At 36.5% G+C, this 16261-nt stretch overlaps 1 protein-coding gene across 1 annotated transcript in view; it reads right to left on the minus strand.

Annotated features, from left to right (window-relative positions):
• Positions 1 to 15944, minus strand: part of LOC145766402 (ectopic P granules protein 5 homolog) — a 36793-nt gene extending 20849 nt beyond the window's left edge. Inside the window, exons 1-21 of the mRNA XM_082578109.1 lie at positions 15791 to 15944; positions 13941 to 14156; positions 13022 to 13203; positions 12148 to 12273; positions 11368 to 11508; positions 10758 to 10868; positions 9753 to 9990; positions 9008 to 9168; positions 8469 to 8603; positions 6912 to 7091; positions 5941 to 6082; positions 5527 to 5647; positions 5006 to 5119; positions 4200 to 4444; positions 3759 to 3910; positions 3168 to 3294; positions 2291 to 2442; positions 1789 to 1932; positions 1354 to 1480; positions 1088 to 1232; positions 420 to 560 (exon numbers count right to left, since the gene is read on the minus strand). Coding sequence (XP_082434235.1) covers positions 420 to 560; positions 1088 to 1232; positions 1354 to 1480; positions 1789 to 1932; positions 2291 to 2442; positions 3168 to 3294; positions 3759 to 3910; positions 4200 to 4444; positions 5006 to 5119; positions 5527 to 5647; positions 5941 to 6082; positions 6912 to 7091; positions 8469 to 8603; positions 9008 to 9168; positions 9753 to 9990; positions 10758 to 10868; positions 11368 to 11508; positions 12148 to 12273; positions 13022 to 13203; positions 13941 to 14156; positions 15791 to 15944 — 3254 coding nt within the window. The remainder of the gene's footprint in view (positions 1 to 419; positions 561 to 1087; positions 1233 to 1353; positions 1481 to 1788; positions 1933 to 2290; positions 2443 to 3167; positions 3295 to 3758; positions 3911 to 4199; positions 4445 to 5005; positions 5120 to 5526; positions 5648 to 5940; positions 6083 to 6911; positions 7092 to 8468; positions 8604 to 9007; positions 9169 to 9752; positions 9991 to 10757; positions 10869 to 11367; positions 11509 to 12147; positions 12274 to 13021; positions 13204 to 13940; positions 14157 to 15790) is intronic.
• Positions 15945 to 16261: the final 317 nt, after the last annotated feature.

Consider the following 16261-nt stretch of genomic DNA (forward strand, 5'->3'; position numbering starts at 1 on the left):
TAGCCAAAGAAGCCAGCTGAAAGATACATGATAGTTCAATAACGATTTTTGCAAAATAGGAAGATTTTTAACGCTTCTTTGAAATGGCGAAGACTAAAGTTGTTTTTGAGGAAATGTGTTGTACAAAAGTTTATGAAAATAACGTTTCATTTATTCTTTTTCAACTTTCTGACACCAGATGATGACTGGTGAGGAACAATACAAGTTTACTTAAGTTGAGATGAAGAAGTTAAAAATGAGAAGACAGCAGAAGTTTCAGTGGGTCAGGCGTTAAAGTTTCTACACAAAATTACAGAGATCTACCCAGACAGCAAATCAACAATTTTTTACATATTGATTTAACGTCTGCAGACGTTAAATCAATGTAAAAAATTGTTGATTTGCTGTCTGGGTAAGCACGTCTCTGTGGCAAACGGTACCGGTGATTTTGGGCCAGATTGATTTGAGATCCATAGAACATGGGAATGCACGAGTCCAAGCAACTGAGAACAGCGATGGCATTGCCGCTGGTGACCAGATGGTGAAGGTATTCCAAACCATCGTGAAGGAACGCGTCCATTCTGCAACGCAAATGAATTTGCCTTGAGAAAGACGTATCTTTCAGGCCAGTGTAGCAAACCACTATCAGACTATTGAACAACTTTCCAGGGCAACTGGAGTAAGATGGTATGGACATTGAACATGCACTAAAAAAGGAGAAAAAAAGTTTTCTTCGAAAGGCTTTAACTTTGAAGGTAGATGGGAAGAGGGAACGGAGGGGGGGTCCAGAAAGAAGATGGAAAGAACAGGTGAAGAATGATGCAGACCAAGTCGGACTGAAGGAAGGAGATGCGATGGATAGAATGAAATGGAGAATAGGAGTGAAGGCAATCGCCGCAATAAAAGAATCGGCTACGCCCACTAGTGGGGACAAAACCGAATTTAGTATGATGGTGGGCCAACTGGGCCATATGCATTTCTCTCTAAAGCAGCGTATTGTTCATAACTATGAGAGAAATCAAGAGCCATAGTCGAAGCGCTACTCTGCTATAGACGACATGCCTTTAAGTGTCTTGTCACTACAATCTTCATGACTTGTCGATCTTACTTGTGTCCGATCACAGACATGGTGATGGCTACATAGCATGCCATGGGATGCTTCTCCTTGGCGGAATGGAGGATAGGTAGAAACACCGAGTCTGTGTTGATGTCTGGAATGTTGTAGTTATCTTCTTCAGCAGTCGCGTTGCTTGCTGAGAAATAAAGACATGTTACTACACAGACAACAAAATCCGTAATTTTACATTGATTTAGCGTCTGCAGACAAATAAAAGACTAATTTTGCTAGTTGGGGAATAGCTCACAGACCTGAACGACGGTCCGGAGACACTTGCATATTCCTATGAAGTTTCAGTTTAAGCAAAATCTTCCAACTCCAAGAGATGAATTGTTGATGGAGAGGATGTGACGTCAGCTTCACCGCTGACGTCACTTTGTTCACCTGCAGTGAAAGCATAACAGATAGCAAAAGTTGTTATTTGATTTTATTAATATTTATAAATGCATTTTTGTGTTTGGTATTCAGAAATCAAAATACCACTTTATTTAACCTTTAAATTGCTGTTAGCTACAATTGAATAAGGAGTTTGTTTAATATCACATCCCACCCAGACAGCAAAATCAGCCATTTTTACATTGATTCAACGTCTGCAGACGTTGAATCAATGTAAAAATGACCAATTTTGCTGTCTGGGCACATAGTAAAAAGGGGAAAATGTCAACATTAATTATTATATAACACGAACTAACTTGGTCAAAACTCTTCATAACAAAGCCAGCCTGTTGTAGTTGTATGCGCACACAGGCTTCCACCAGAATGAGAGCGATCTGCTGATGAATCGATGGAGTGATGTACAGCGTGCCGTGTTTCAAATTGTAGTCCAAGTTCAATCCCTGAAACGAGAATAGTGATGGAATTGAAACAGAAGATCAACCACTTTGCATTTGAAAGACTGGAAGTACTTTATTGTTTTTGTCTGATTTTTCTGGTGCATGACTTTTGTAACGTCAGGGCTTATGTCTGGTGGTTAAGAACTGGATACAAATGACTTTGTAAATTGAAAATTCATAACAAACAATAGGTTTGTTAACAAACAATACTCTTCCTGTCATTGTAGTAGTTTGTAAGAAATATCATAAAGATTACAAAATACATTTTTTCATCCTTCAATAACCGTGTGGAATGGAGAAATTATCAATTGGTATAAAAATCCAATAAACAAAAATGTTTGCCAAACTGTCAGAGCTTTACCTGGATGATTATTTGAGCAAGTTTGCATTCTGTGGAGTTGACTTGGTTGGCGAATAGCCATGTGCGAAGAAGAGACACATCATTACTTGTTGGCTTCCAGGAGGAAAAAGGAAGATCACTAAGAGCGTAGATGGCCACTGAGGACACCGTAGCTGCAATTGTAAGAAAACCTTAGAGCTTGATACCTTTTGCCAAAAGATATCCATCTTTTGGTGTACAAACGCGAAACTTTTACAAGACATAGGAAGTGAAAATATGCATTTATTCCAACGTTTCGTCAATCAGACACGACCTACATCCTCTCAAGCATAAATCAAGTACATGTGGGAAACGACCAACAGAAAGGGTGACATTCTCTTTTTGAAAGATTGATTTTTTATATTGCGAGAGACATAAAATCGATATCAAGTTGTACCAGCAAGAAAGCGATTGCGGCAATTTAGCCATTTTAACGCTGAATTGACGTTGAAAAAAGTCAAATTTGAAACTGATAATGAATTTTAATGTTATCTGAAATCAAAAATATCAATTTTCCGTCAACACATGTTGGAAAAAATTTTTAATTTAAGAAGTGACAAGCGAAGCAGACAGTTGGTTGAATAAAAGTAAAGAATGAAAAATTAATGAAGTTTCGGTGACTTTTCAATATCAAATTCAATTTTCAAAGTCAAACCTAAAACTTTTTAAAGTCAAATCTAAAACTTTTCAAACTCAAATACATTATACTCCAAGAAATTACAGAAACTTAATAGACACTGGACCAATAGGGTTTGGCAAAAAATACAAAATTAGCTTATTTTTTCATCAACGATTTTATGATTGAATCAAGGTGTTTTATCTGGTGCGACGCATTAGCTGCTTTCGAAAGTCAACTCACTGAGATTTTCTTCCACGAATTGCAGCAACGTTGAAATAACGTAAGAATGCTGACAGGCAACAGAACAAAGCAGCTCTCGGCCGGTTTTGCTGCAAACGTCTCTCGTTGATTTGTACACGAATGACACCTGGAAAGTTTTTGAAACTTCATTACCAACAATTTCAAAGTAGCCAATTTAGTGACTTTTCTGGCTGTTTTTCCAGCAGACAAACCTGTACTTTTACATTAGTCGACGGAAAGGACAACTTTGGTTTGTTCGGTTTAAGCGTGACAAGACAAAACCGTTTTTTTCACGCCTGTAAATACCAGCTAGCAAAATTGGTAACTGGAGATCAATTTAACGGCCGCAGACGCGAAATCAACAAACAAAGATCCATTTTTCCACCTGGGCTACTGTTTGAAACAAAGGTAGACTTTCTTACCAGCAACTCACTCTTTTTTACATTGATTCAATGTCTGCAGACGTTGAATCAATGTAAAAAGGAGTGATTTTTCTAACTGGACTTTAGGCTTTTTCAATCTCTGACAACCTAGCGTTTAAAAACACTACCATTAAAAAAAAAATCGTAGGTTTAAAAATCCCAAGCTTACTTTGAAGATATCGACAGCAATGATATTAACAAGATGGCGCTCGGTGGTAGGTCGGGCCTGCGCGAGGTTTGCGAATGTCGTCAGCAAATAGACAATCTCATTGGCCGGCATGGTAGACAGCTGCTCCTCAAAGGCAAGTTTTGTGTCGGGATCTGATAGCAATTTACTCGTAAAATATAAAGTCATAATGGAATAATGTATAACACTAATGATAAAATTTCAAAAGCATTATAAATTATGAGTCTTGAATCTTGGACTAAATTAAATTTTCTTCAGATCATTTTGTAAGTCTCCAGCAGAAAGTAGTAAAGATATGGTGTCCCTTGAAAAAGCATTCAGGATAAACAACAGATTTTTGAAAAATAACAATTTAAAAAACCACAGCGAATCATCGGCCTATCAAAATTTCAAGAATTTTTCTTCTCAACAAAATCCGATCACCTTGGATAAAGTCAAGCCACTCTTGTTTCGAGTATCCGGCGCTGATGAGTGTGTCCACCTCGGATCTGACTCCTGGAGGAACGTTCATGAGGAGATAGAGCGTTTCCGCTGCTCTTGGGGAGACATTATGGTAAGACAAGTCGGCAATGAACTGGTAGATGCCGAGTTTGGCGACCGAGAGGAGCCGGGACACACAGCGCTTGCAAAACTCATCGTACTCGAGTTGCAGGCGATGGATGTTGTACCTAACGGTAGGAGGAAGATAAACTGTTACGATGGATGAAACACCTTTTAACAAAAGATGTATTTGTTGGAAGATTTTAACAAAAGTTAAACTCACATCAACGCTCAATAAAAACATGTTGCTTGCAGTATGAAAGAAATTTTGAAACAACAATCAAACCAGTTCGATAATATTTTGCAACTACGTTTAAGATTTGATTTCTTCTTGTACTCCGCTGAAATGTCACCTGCTACTTGCAACCAGACAAGTGTAATCGATAAACGACAATAAATTCTTTTTTTCTCAAATTTGATTTTTTTTCTTTAAATTTCATCAAAAAGTTTTGTTTTTGTTATAAACTGTTTAAGTGTGTAATATTAAGCACATGTTCATTGTTCACATATTAAGCTCGTAGCCCAGACAGCAAAATCCGCCCTTTTTACATTGATTCTACGTCTGCAGACGTTGAATCAATGTAAAAATGACGGATTTTGTTGTCTGGGTTAAAACGGGGTAACATTTCACAACAAATTATGCAAGAAAGTTTATCATATTCATTCTTTCAAGTAACCACTTCACTTGCGTTTGTGGGGTCGATGCAGTTTCATCGAGCAGAATATAGTGTTGCCATTGCTGGGAAACAACCAGTACAATGTTTCTTATAGCTTGGGCAACCCTGCGAACCAGCTGCTTGTACCTGAAGATAAAGAGCAGGATGAATTATTATTGCAATTATCTGTGCATGTTTATGGAAAATAGAGCTTCGGTAGAGAGTTTGTCTTGTTGACCTATAGGCAATAGGCATACGAAGCCGGGTAATGTAATCAGACTTAACATATTCACGTTTATTTTTAACATTTACAGAAAACAAAAACCAAACAAAACCTACATTGAAACAAATTGAACATCGAAGGTATTATGGAAAAATAACAAAAATTTCACTCTTTACTAAAGATAGTCGTTTCTTTCACGCTTCAACTAATTAATAAATAAGTGACAACGAAATCACCAAAGTTCTAATAATTAGCCCAGAAAGTAATGTAGAATAATATTCCTGGAACCATTTGATATTCTATGACAGAACTGAGCGTGCTTGGTACGTACTTTGGACGGCCGAACGTCGCCAAGCCTTCACCAAGAATGTCGCATATAAGATCACATGCTGCCAAGGTAAGCATCATATCCTCGCTTGATATGCTGGGGTTGGTGTAGCAATACGCACCGCCTAAATCACAAGTGAGGAAATTATGAAAATGGAAAACATGTAACAGATTTGGAAAAGTTTTGAGTAGAACGGTTCACTGATGGATCACAGGTTTCATTTTCCGTATTCCATATAAGCATTGAGCAAGTAACAACACTTAGCAAGTTATTGCCTTACCGACAGCGCATTGTGCAAGTGACTCTTCCTTGACAGTAATTGTAAACAAAACAAGTTGCCCTCAGAAACTCATGAGGATTGAATTAATGTAAAAATCAACTGCTACTTTTTCCACTAGATAATATTCAGTTCCTTGCCTGACGACTTTCTTAGATGAAGGATATGAGCTAGCAGGGCTTCCAAGGGAATTTGTCGAAAAATAGTAATGAGGTCGTTTTCCAGAGGCAAGAGAAGTTGGGAAGAAGATTGGGAATCAACTTCATCTCCGTCATCATCGATCTGAGGAGGCATAAGATCTTCAATGAAAACCGCTCTTCAACGCTTACGTAACTTCAACGCTTCAACGCCAGTATCGTATTCGTAAAGACAGTTACGATGTTGACAGATGAAAGTGAGAAAAACGTCTCTATTACGTTTAGAAAACATTTATTTTAACACAACAATAACAACAACAACAATTCTTTAGTAACAAATACTTCAATTTGATTACATCACACAATCAAAAAAAGAAAATTAAAATGCTTTGAACATGCACCCTAACAAGTAAAAACTGCTCTGGGGACTATCATCATGTACTGGACAGTTTTAAGAAAAAAAAAGCTTCAATGAAGGCCCAGCGTAAACCGGTTCAAACTTGTATCAAACTGGTTTAATTGCCAATGAACTGGAAAATTAAAATACGAAACGAACACTAATGGATCGAAGTGAATGGAAACAACTGATTGAAGAAAAGTTAGTGTGTCCATGACTCCATAGACTACTTAGATTTTGGGTAATGATGATGGTTTCAGGAAAGTTTTGGGCCTTCTCGAGCATACACGATCGAGAAAGGCAATGAAGTTAAGACATAAAGCATCTGTGTTATGTTGTACAATGCCCTGGCCAGAAATAATCAATAACAAATCAGTTTTTTTTTCACTTTACAAGATGGTGAAACATGTTTTACTATTCATAGAAAAGTTTCAAGCGGTACTTCAAATATTTACAAGCGTTTTCTTTTACTACTGTCTAAAAATCAAAAAGTATGAAAAAATTACTCTTCAATACGAATATACACTTTAATATAACCCATAGCAAAACGTCTAACTTGTTTACTACTGCTACATACCAAAGCCCATTCGCTAGGAGGTTGGTTGTCCGTTGCTTCGCTTGAGCGACGACTTTTGAACTCAGCTAAAAATCCATCCCTGCCTTTAGGGGGTCTAAGTGCGAGGTAAAGAAGACAGATTGAATGGTCCAGAGAAGTCTGATCTTTCTTGCCCCCACTTGTCTGGTTGGGGCCGGAGACCTTTGATGCAGACGGGTAATAATTGCAATAATAACAATGATGATATTTTGATCCCATATTTTGATTAATACATTGCCGCTCTAGAATGACCGAGATTTTTAGCGACAATCTTTCTATCGATGTTGCAGCAGTACGTTTATTGACGGAGAATCGTCGTCACAGAAAATGAACAACAATTTTTCAAGCACATTCTTTCACAGCAACATTTATTGCATCGTTGAAAGAGCGTTGTGCTCACGTTCTTCTAACGAAAAACATTAATCCGATACAGTATAACTGTTTCGAATCTGACGTTTGACTTGGGCACATTAAGTTCCAGCCAGCAAAATTAGTCCTTTTCACATTGGTTTTGCTGTTTTGCGAATGTGAACTTATAGTTAATTATTGTGGCACTTAATTGTTTCGTATGATTCAGACATTTATGTTGTCGCCTTAAAAAGATTACTAAGGCTTTAATTCTGTTGTAATTGGTATTCTGAGTAAGCTCAAAGGATATTGCTTCCAGCTAAAGCCATTATAAGTGTCACTTAAGCGTAACTTTTTTTTATTCATGCGATTAATACTTCATTGTAGCTGTTTTTTTCCTTTTGTCCCTTTTAAATCCATTGACTAAAAACATAACTTCTACAAACTAAAGTGATGAGTGGAAATTACAAACGTCAGTTTAGCAACGTTGTAAAGATGTTCTTTTTGAATCGATTAGCTACAAACAAGAGGAAATAAAAGAAGCCAACTGTTTGATGATACATGAAATATTGATGCGGCCATCTTTTCACGGAAATATCAAAGAAAAAGCACACGTTTGGGAAGACGTTTCAAACGAGCATCGACGCAAAGCATAGTGGTTGTGAGAAAATTCCGCTGACGCCCACGGATAATTGGGGTCTGCTACTATTCGGTGAGTTCCTAACCTTTAACCCCTAACCCTAAAACAGCAATGATAATTAGGCTACGGTACCCGATAATTTAAAAAAAAAATTGAAAAAATCCCCGCCTAAGGGATCGGACTCACCGAAACGGGCCATTCCGGGATAATTGAGTAGTGACAATGTCAGCAAACAATTCCATACGATCTTCGCATGTTTTTTTTGATCAAAATTTTATCTCTCGCTTAAACGGTTTCAGATGGATCCTTCTATACAATTTTAACTGGACCACTCAGGCTTGGTTCCAATGCGGCGTAATCGGGTGGGCTTTAACCCAGCCGATAAATCTGACCTTTTTGCATCAATGTGAAAAGGTCAGGTTTGTGGGATGGGAAGCGCATCAGCCATGAAGGTAAAGGAAGGTGTTCCCATACTCAGTTACTGAGCCTCGGGGGGGTGAGCAAGTAAGATTCCAATTATACTCAGCTACAGTTAATATTAAAAGATTCACCTGCACCAAGCCTCCTCCCCACTGGTGTACTCCAGGGGGACACCGGAGAATGTGATTCATCACAAACATCTCTTCACTGAAGTGGCGACCAGATGATGAAGAGGAGTCTGAGGACTGGAGTAAGTTGAGAATGACCTGTGGAAGAGAGTTCAAACAATGTGTCTCGTGATGATTTGGAAGACTTTTGTTATTTCTTGGTTACTTTATCAAATCTTTTCATACTGCTGTACAATTTCTCGGCTATTCCAAAATAATTAGCTTAATTGAAAAGGATCTACTCTTTTTACATTAATTCAATGTCCGCAGTTGCACGTAAAATGATGTTTCAATGTAAAATAATGGATTTTCCTATCAAATGAATAGGACCTTCTGCGGGAAGACGCAAAAAACTTCATTAATTAGAAAGTTTGCAAAGTAACCTTCAAAGACGAAGGTGAAGTGAACACAAGTTAAACAATTTGAAAATCAGAGATATAAGTCACACTAAAGCGCAAGGGAGACCATTTACCAGAAGGGGCAAGCGATAGATGGGAACTCACGAGAGAAATCCACTTTTCAACATCGCTCCAGAATCTGTCTTCTGCTTCCTCCTGTGTTCGCCGACGCCGAACAAACGAAAATAAAACGTTGCATATACATTTCAATTCGGTTACAGACTCGTCGATCAGTTGAAGCAATATTGAAGATTGCGTTACTGTTGCTGACGTTTCTGTACAACAACAAAATTTTAAATTAAGTATAAACTCATAATTCTTATTTTAATTTATAGTTCTAATTTTTTTACATTCTGTAAAAGATGTTACAAAAACCGTTTAGTTTATGACTAAAAGCTTTGATATGATTGTGTCAAAGACTAGCTTTGCACAATATACATAGAACGCATGAGGATTTCTGATAAGAGTTACTGACACATAAAGACGATAGAAACTTTTGCTTTTGTAATACTTTTTCTACTACAAAAACATTTTTTCGTTTTTTGAATTGAAAATTCACAATCAGTTCCAACACAGCACGTTGGCAGGTTCATTAATTTTCAATTAAACAAGAACGATTTGCGCATGTCTTAAAAAGGGTTACGATATACTGTATAAGCTTTTCTTACATAGCTGTAGGAGAATAAAACGTTTTAGGAATGCAAATAAAATTAGCCAAAATTTCATCTTTGTAAATATATTTTTAAAATGCATCAATTCACAATTCGATTCCAGCCGTTTTTTTTTGTAGCGGGGTGCGACTGCCCCTCATCTCCTACGGCTATGTGTTGTTATAACTTTAGCATTGTACTTGCGCTTTCTTTCAATTTGTTCCGATGACGACGGTGCCTTTCACTGACGTCATGCAAGCATTGTTCGCAATGAAGACGGGCGACAGTAGACGAGTAACAAGCCAATGTGACGTCATCGGTGGCTATTCGGCGATCTTCGCGCAAGATCGCGCCCAGTCGGGAACTGGCTTCAGAGTCGTACTGGCATACTTTGAAGCGGTGGGTGTGAAACACTTTGCGGTGGTCTTGGCAGAAAGCCTGCACGAGAATCCAGTTGCATTTATAGAAAAACAAACAACTTGTAGGAGTTGAATTATACTGTAAAGATGACAACAATTATTATTATTTGTGTTTAATTATTGTACTTAATTTTTTATGTTATTTGATGCTTGGGTGGTAACTGACTTTGGTGACCTTTTGGTCTTTCGCTGTCCTCCTAATTGTGCAAACTATTTGCTATTTGTGTTTGTACATTTTTTTATGCCAATAAAAACGATCAAAATTTTTGAAGTCACGGACCCATTTACAAGAATGACCGAGTATGCGAACCTTTAACTTATGTAAGTCAACCTGAATAAAGATTTTATACTTTACGTTTGAACGTACATGTATGTGCTTAAATTTTAGAGCTTTTATGAGAAGGCAACGCACGCTCGGTTGCATAGCCGAGTGGTAAGAGTCCTGGTTCGACGATCGAAAGGGCACCGGTTCGATACCGCTCAAAAGCGTTCGGCTGTGTCTTTGGAAGAAAATTTAACGACATGGCTGAAAATGTACACGAAGATTGATTCTTTGCCTTCCACTTCCAGTCCACATAAATTAAATCTGCAGTTATCTGGTGTAAGCCTGAGTACGACAAAAATATATTGTCGGATTCCCAAGGGATTGTGAACCCGGGTTGTTGGGAGCCACAGACTTGGACCATTATAATAGTTATATTTAGCATGTAATGCTTTGCATAATATTATATGTTTTACACATAAGCTTTGATTAAGTTTATGAAAGCATAACTTGTTAGTTGTTACCTCTGCTTCTACTTTTCCTTCACTGGTCACAAAGACATTCTCCGCCGCGTTTTTAACAATTTGCTGCTGGTTCGTATAATTTTGCTTGACTTTGATCAGCCTTTGTCTTGCCTGAAATATCAAGATAATCGTCTTTTTTCAATTCATCACCTGGTTCAAATATTCAGTACGCTTTCGAAGTACGTTAAACTTTGTAGATATGCTCAACACAGCAACTAAAGATTTCAAAAGTTCATTGATTTTTTGAGTTAAGACATTGAGCTGTAATGTTAAAAATAAACCTGTTTGTCGATGCTTTTACTTTCACCAGATGAACATTGCAACTAGTGCTAGAAACGATAATTGTCCTGATGAACAGCCAAACTTTTCAGTATTCAGTTTAAAAATGTAGTTAAAAAAAGTTCTTATTTTTGATGTTGCAAGCAAACACTTGGAAGAATAAAGCCTGAAAACAGAACGGATTTGGAATTGCCTTGGCCGATATGTGATGAAATGCTTCCGTTGCATAAAATTTCCCAGAAATTGATCGGAATCCTAGAAGAGAGTTGATTTTTTTTGTTTATGATGCAAAATCCACAAAATCGAAAACAAAAATATAAACTATTTTGACCTGATAATACGCAGAAAGGAGCGTTTTAAACCGGTCATCATAGTTGTTCGAATCCATGAGAAATTGATCAATGTAGGTATCAGCATGCTCCAATAGAACGTTGTGGTAAAAGATGCCAAGCTGTTCTTGAGTGAAGGGCTCCTACAGAGATAGCATGCGTTGTATATTTCTAAAGTCATTTCCTTCTTATGGACTTTTATTATTAGACTGTGACTTCGAATGTTTGAGTAATTCGCAAGAGCTTGATTGCTATGTTCACATATATACTATTATACATGATACGTGTATGGATAGAGTGTACGTACTGTACAATGAAAATGTACATAGAAAAAAATGTATGCTAAAATCGCTAGGAATAAGCAGACTGTAAAATTTTTAATAAATTTTTCTTGGTCTAAGCAAGGTTTGTATAACTTCCTCTTATAGAATAATCAATATAAAGTATGATATGTAAATAAACTGATTATACAGAGCGTTTATATGTTAGTTGACATTTTGACGTCAGATTCAACTTAACACAACCGGTTTGACATCTACAAAAGGAAAATAAAAGTCTTGCAAAATAAAATTTCATCATTCTACAATACATACATCCTATGCTGAAATTGCAGAAACTGGAAAATAATAGCCTACCTATTTAAGGTATCCAATTGATTGCAATGAAACGACTACAGTACAGTATTCAACATGTGTCTGGCAATTAAAGCTGAAACATTGCTTGTGCACACAACAAGTTTTAAGATGTTTTGGTTTGCAGTGACAAAAGATATAGACTGGTACCATGTTGGCTGAAGAACTTTGCAGGTCATCCGTGCGGTCAAGAAAAGGATAGATATGGTCAACCTGTGGGTCTGCTGTGCCAAGTTCCCAATCATCCTCATTGACGGGTAGAATGACATCATCAACCTGATGTCACGTGAACAAATTGTATATATATTTGAGAAAATTTTTTTTTAAAAAGAAACGATCAAAACACTCACATCGACCAAGTCTATTGATATACACTTTGGGTTTTGTGGCCGTGCTAACTACTGATATATGGCCTACTACATAATTTTTCATTCAGGCACGTTTTAAACCTTTCAAGGTTTTGCCACCTTTTCCCGTTCATTAATGTGCTGGTAGGTCTATATCGACTTTTGTAGTTAGTATCTTTTTCGTCCCGGACGTGTTAATGATGAAAAATAAAATGATTGATTGAAGTCTAGTGTCTGTAATCAGGGTTGCCAGTTAATCCCAGAAGATTTCAGACAGTGTTAGTCTGAAATTCGAACATTTTAGGATCAGCTATTAAGAAAACTGTTTTATTTGTGTCCAGCACTTCATTGAGATCACACGAACTTAAACATTGGCACAAATAAAAATGTATGCATAACTTGCTAGCAATCAAACACAAGATATGAAATTAGACCAATTTATCATTTTTGTCTGAATTTTAGGCCACCTGGCAACCCTATCTGACATAACAATTCAAACAAATGCATTTCTTTACAAGGATTTGTGTGTGTGAATTGTGGTCATTAGCATACCAATAAGCTAATAACATTATAGTATAAATGTTAATATATCCACAGATCTTGCATTTTTATCATGTAATTGCCATCGAGTTGAAATTAGAAGTTTCCTAAATTTCCAACTTGTGCTGTATCGGTACCTCATCTTCTACTGTTGGGATATCCTCATGCATATTCATAATGTCTTGCAGAGACTCATCAAAAATCAATTCTCCAACCAAATCGAGATTTTCTGTCAGTTCCGGTGCACTTGGAGTAACTGATTTGTCTGCAATGCTATCACATGGTGGGGCACTTGACTCATCCACTACTGAAGATGTTTCTAAAGATAAATTGTTCAAGATGCATATTGCAAACTTTTGCCCACTGCTTAATTGTTCCAAAAAATAGCACTAATACATCGTGCACAACTGCACATATTTTAAGACTCTTTGAGTCAACATACAGTGGTACAATCTTAATGTTAATTATTTCCTAACATTTAAAATGATTTGTTAAGCCATTGCAGGCAGAAAGTGTTTAGTTGCAGTTTTGAATATTTATGACTGTAGCTTTGAGACTTACATTCAAGGTCTGTTAGCAATTGCTTAATGCTTACTTTTTCTTAAATACTCTTGCTGTCAAGCAAAATAATATTTAAAAAGATAATCCTATAGTTAGTAAGACAAATGCCCATGGAGAAAGGCTATTTCAATAAGCTTACGCCATACTATTGTTTTTAAAATGAATCACTTGTATCAAAAATAGTAAGATCATGTTGACTTTCCAAAACAGCATAATGACCTTTTTTGCAACAGTGCACACTGCACACTGTAGGCTACATGTACAGTTGTACAGCAATTTAACAAGCAAACAGTTCTACTGAAAACATTGCAGTACCAGCAAATATGGTGATCAATTTTCATCAAACTATGAAACATTTTGTTTAGCTAATATCAGCAATAAAGACTTATGAATAAAAGCTATTTATATGCAGTATATACAACATACATAATAGAGAAGTTTGAACATAATTTTTTCTAAACTGAGGTAAACATTGATAGGCATACCATTGTTTACCTGCATTAACTTCAGGTATAGTTTCCTGAGAAACATCTTCGCTCTCACTATTATCAACCAAAGAAGAATCATGGTCTTGTTTGTCACTACACAATTTATAAAAATGCCCTGGCACAACAGGACTGCATGCTGCTTTCACATCGTCAAGCCTGATTTGGTCAACGCCATTTATGATTTCTTCTGCAGATTCATTTTCCACATTTTCAGCAGCTGAAACTAAGATATAATGTATGTGACTGCTAGCGTCAAAAATATTTTGAAAAAATGTAATTAAAATACATAGCCTATATAGTATATAAACACTAAACAGCTGCAATAGACTACCGGTACTGTAAATCTACAATTGAATAAGTTTGTAATAAACAAAAATGAAGTTCAACAATCTAAAATAGCCTAGCCCTAGATTATTTGATATAATAATAATAATAAATATTTGATGTTGTAAGCACCGAGGTGCTTTTTCATCATTCTGATATACATAACGCATTTGCTGTTAATTAGGTTAACAGCCAATTTCATAACTAATAACTCTAACCATCAATAACATCTGATAACATATATAAACTTTTAGAAGACATATTAGTGTGCAATTATATACTTTTTGAGAAATTAATTCAACGTAATGTTCCAATGGTATTTGTCCGTCTACTCTTCTACTGGTACACCCAGCAGACCATGTCTGTAAGATGGGATGATTGCTTCTCAGCATTATTCCAAGTCACTAATGGTGTGAGGCAAGGAGGAGTTCTTAGTCCCTTCTTGTTTAATGTATACATGGACGATTTGTCAAAATTGCTTAATAACTTAGAAATTGGCTGCAGTATTAGTAATTATTGTATAAATAATCTTATGTTCACTGACGATCTTTGCTGCTTAGCTCCCAGTATCAAAGGTCTGCAAAAACTCATTGACACATGTGATACATTTGCAACTACGCATAATATTGTGTTTAATTGTTCTAAGACTGTTGGATGGATGTTTTTAACTAGCCTAAACAACTCAGGGAAAAACTCCAGCCTACAATCAGACTTGGCAAAGAAAGCGTCTCTTTTGTAGAAAGAGTTAAATACCTTGGTGTTATTCTTACCAATAACTTGTGTGATAATGATGACATTGCAAGGCAAACCAGATTTTCATACTGCATAGCGAACATGCTCAGATATAAATTCAACAAATGTAGTGTTCTTGTAAAAAATTTGCTTTTTCGCACCTACTCTTCTGCCTTTTATGCTTCTCCCCTTTGGTGTAATTATTTAATATCAGCTATTAATCGTCTGAAAGTTGCATATAACAACTCGTTCAGAATTCTGTTTAAATTGCCTAAAATTTGCAGCATTAGTCACATCCAAGTAAACCAGAACGTAAACACTTTTTATACCCTGCTACGGAAGAGCATTGCTAGCTTTGTAAATCGGTGTTGCAGCTCTTCTAACTCCTATATCAAAGCGTTAATGACCCCTGAATGTTTCGCTCGTTCAATGTATTGATAACATTATAACCGTACAATGCTTGTTGTTTGATTTTCAATTATTTTATTTGTATGTGTGTGCTGGCGTGTTTCTATGGACCTCTATCTTCTGGTCTGAAACAACCAAATAAATAAATAAAAATTAGTGGGAGCAGAAAATGAAAAAAATACGGTCATATATACATGAAAAATACATACACAATAGTACTGTCACTTAATACATAACATCATCACTGCTCCAGTGCTTGTCAAGCCTTGCCTTGAATGCATTCAAGCTAAGTGCACTTATGACTGCTGGTGGTAAATTGCAACTTATGATATGAAACAACTACAGTACATATATATACTATTAAAACACCAGAAATATGCACCATAACCCTACCTTGATTTTGCAAATTTAATCCAACTTCTCCACTTGCTTTACTACATTCAACAGATGTAACATCAAGGACAGTGCCAACTGAATTATCCACCGGATTTTGTATTTTTATTTTTGCTTTTGTTTTTTTGCTCTTATGTTTAACAGCTTGTTCCATGGTTAAACTGATAAAAATTCTATTGCATTGTATCGATATGAGCCATTTCTACACATATTAGATAGCATACAACATTGCAGTCAGCTACATCAGCCTGCAATTATTGTACATATTAACAAATTGTAAACATAATACAATTGGGAGCTGGTATACAAGTCCCCTCCCCCCCCTGGTACCGTAACTTATGACAAAGACATGACTCACCAAACATATACGGTGAAACTACTTTACCTTTGCTTTACTGTTCACACACTTCAATCCACATGTTTTGGTCAATTCCTCTTTGTCATGAGTTGCCAAGGGGGGGGGGGGGGGGG

Source organism: Aplidium turbinatum, chromosome 3 (genome assembly GCF_918807975.1).
Source record: "Aplidium turbinatum chromosome 3, kaAplTurb1.1, whole genome shotgun sequence".
NCBI classification, from domain to species: Eukaryota; Metazoa; Chordata; class Ascidiacea; order Aplousobranchia; family Polyclinidae; genus Aplidium; species Aplidium turbinatum.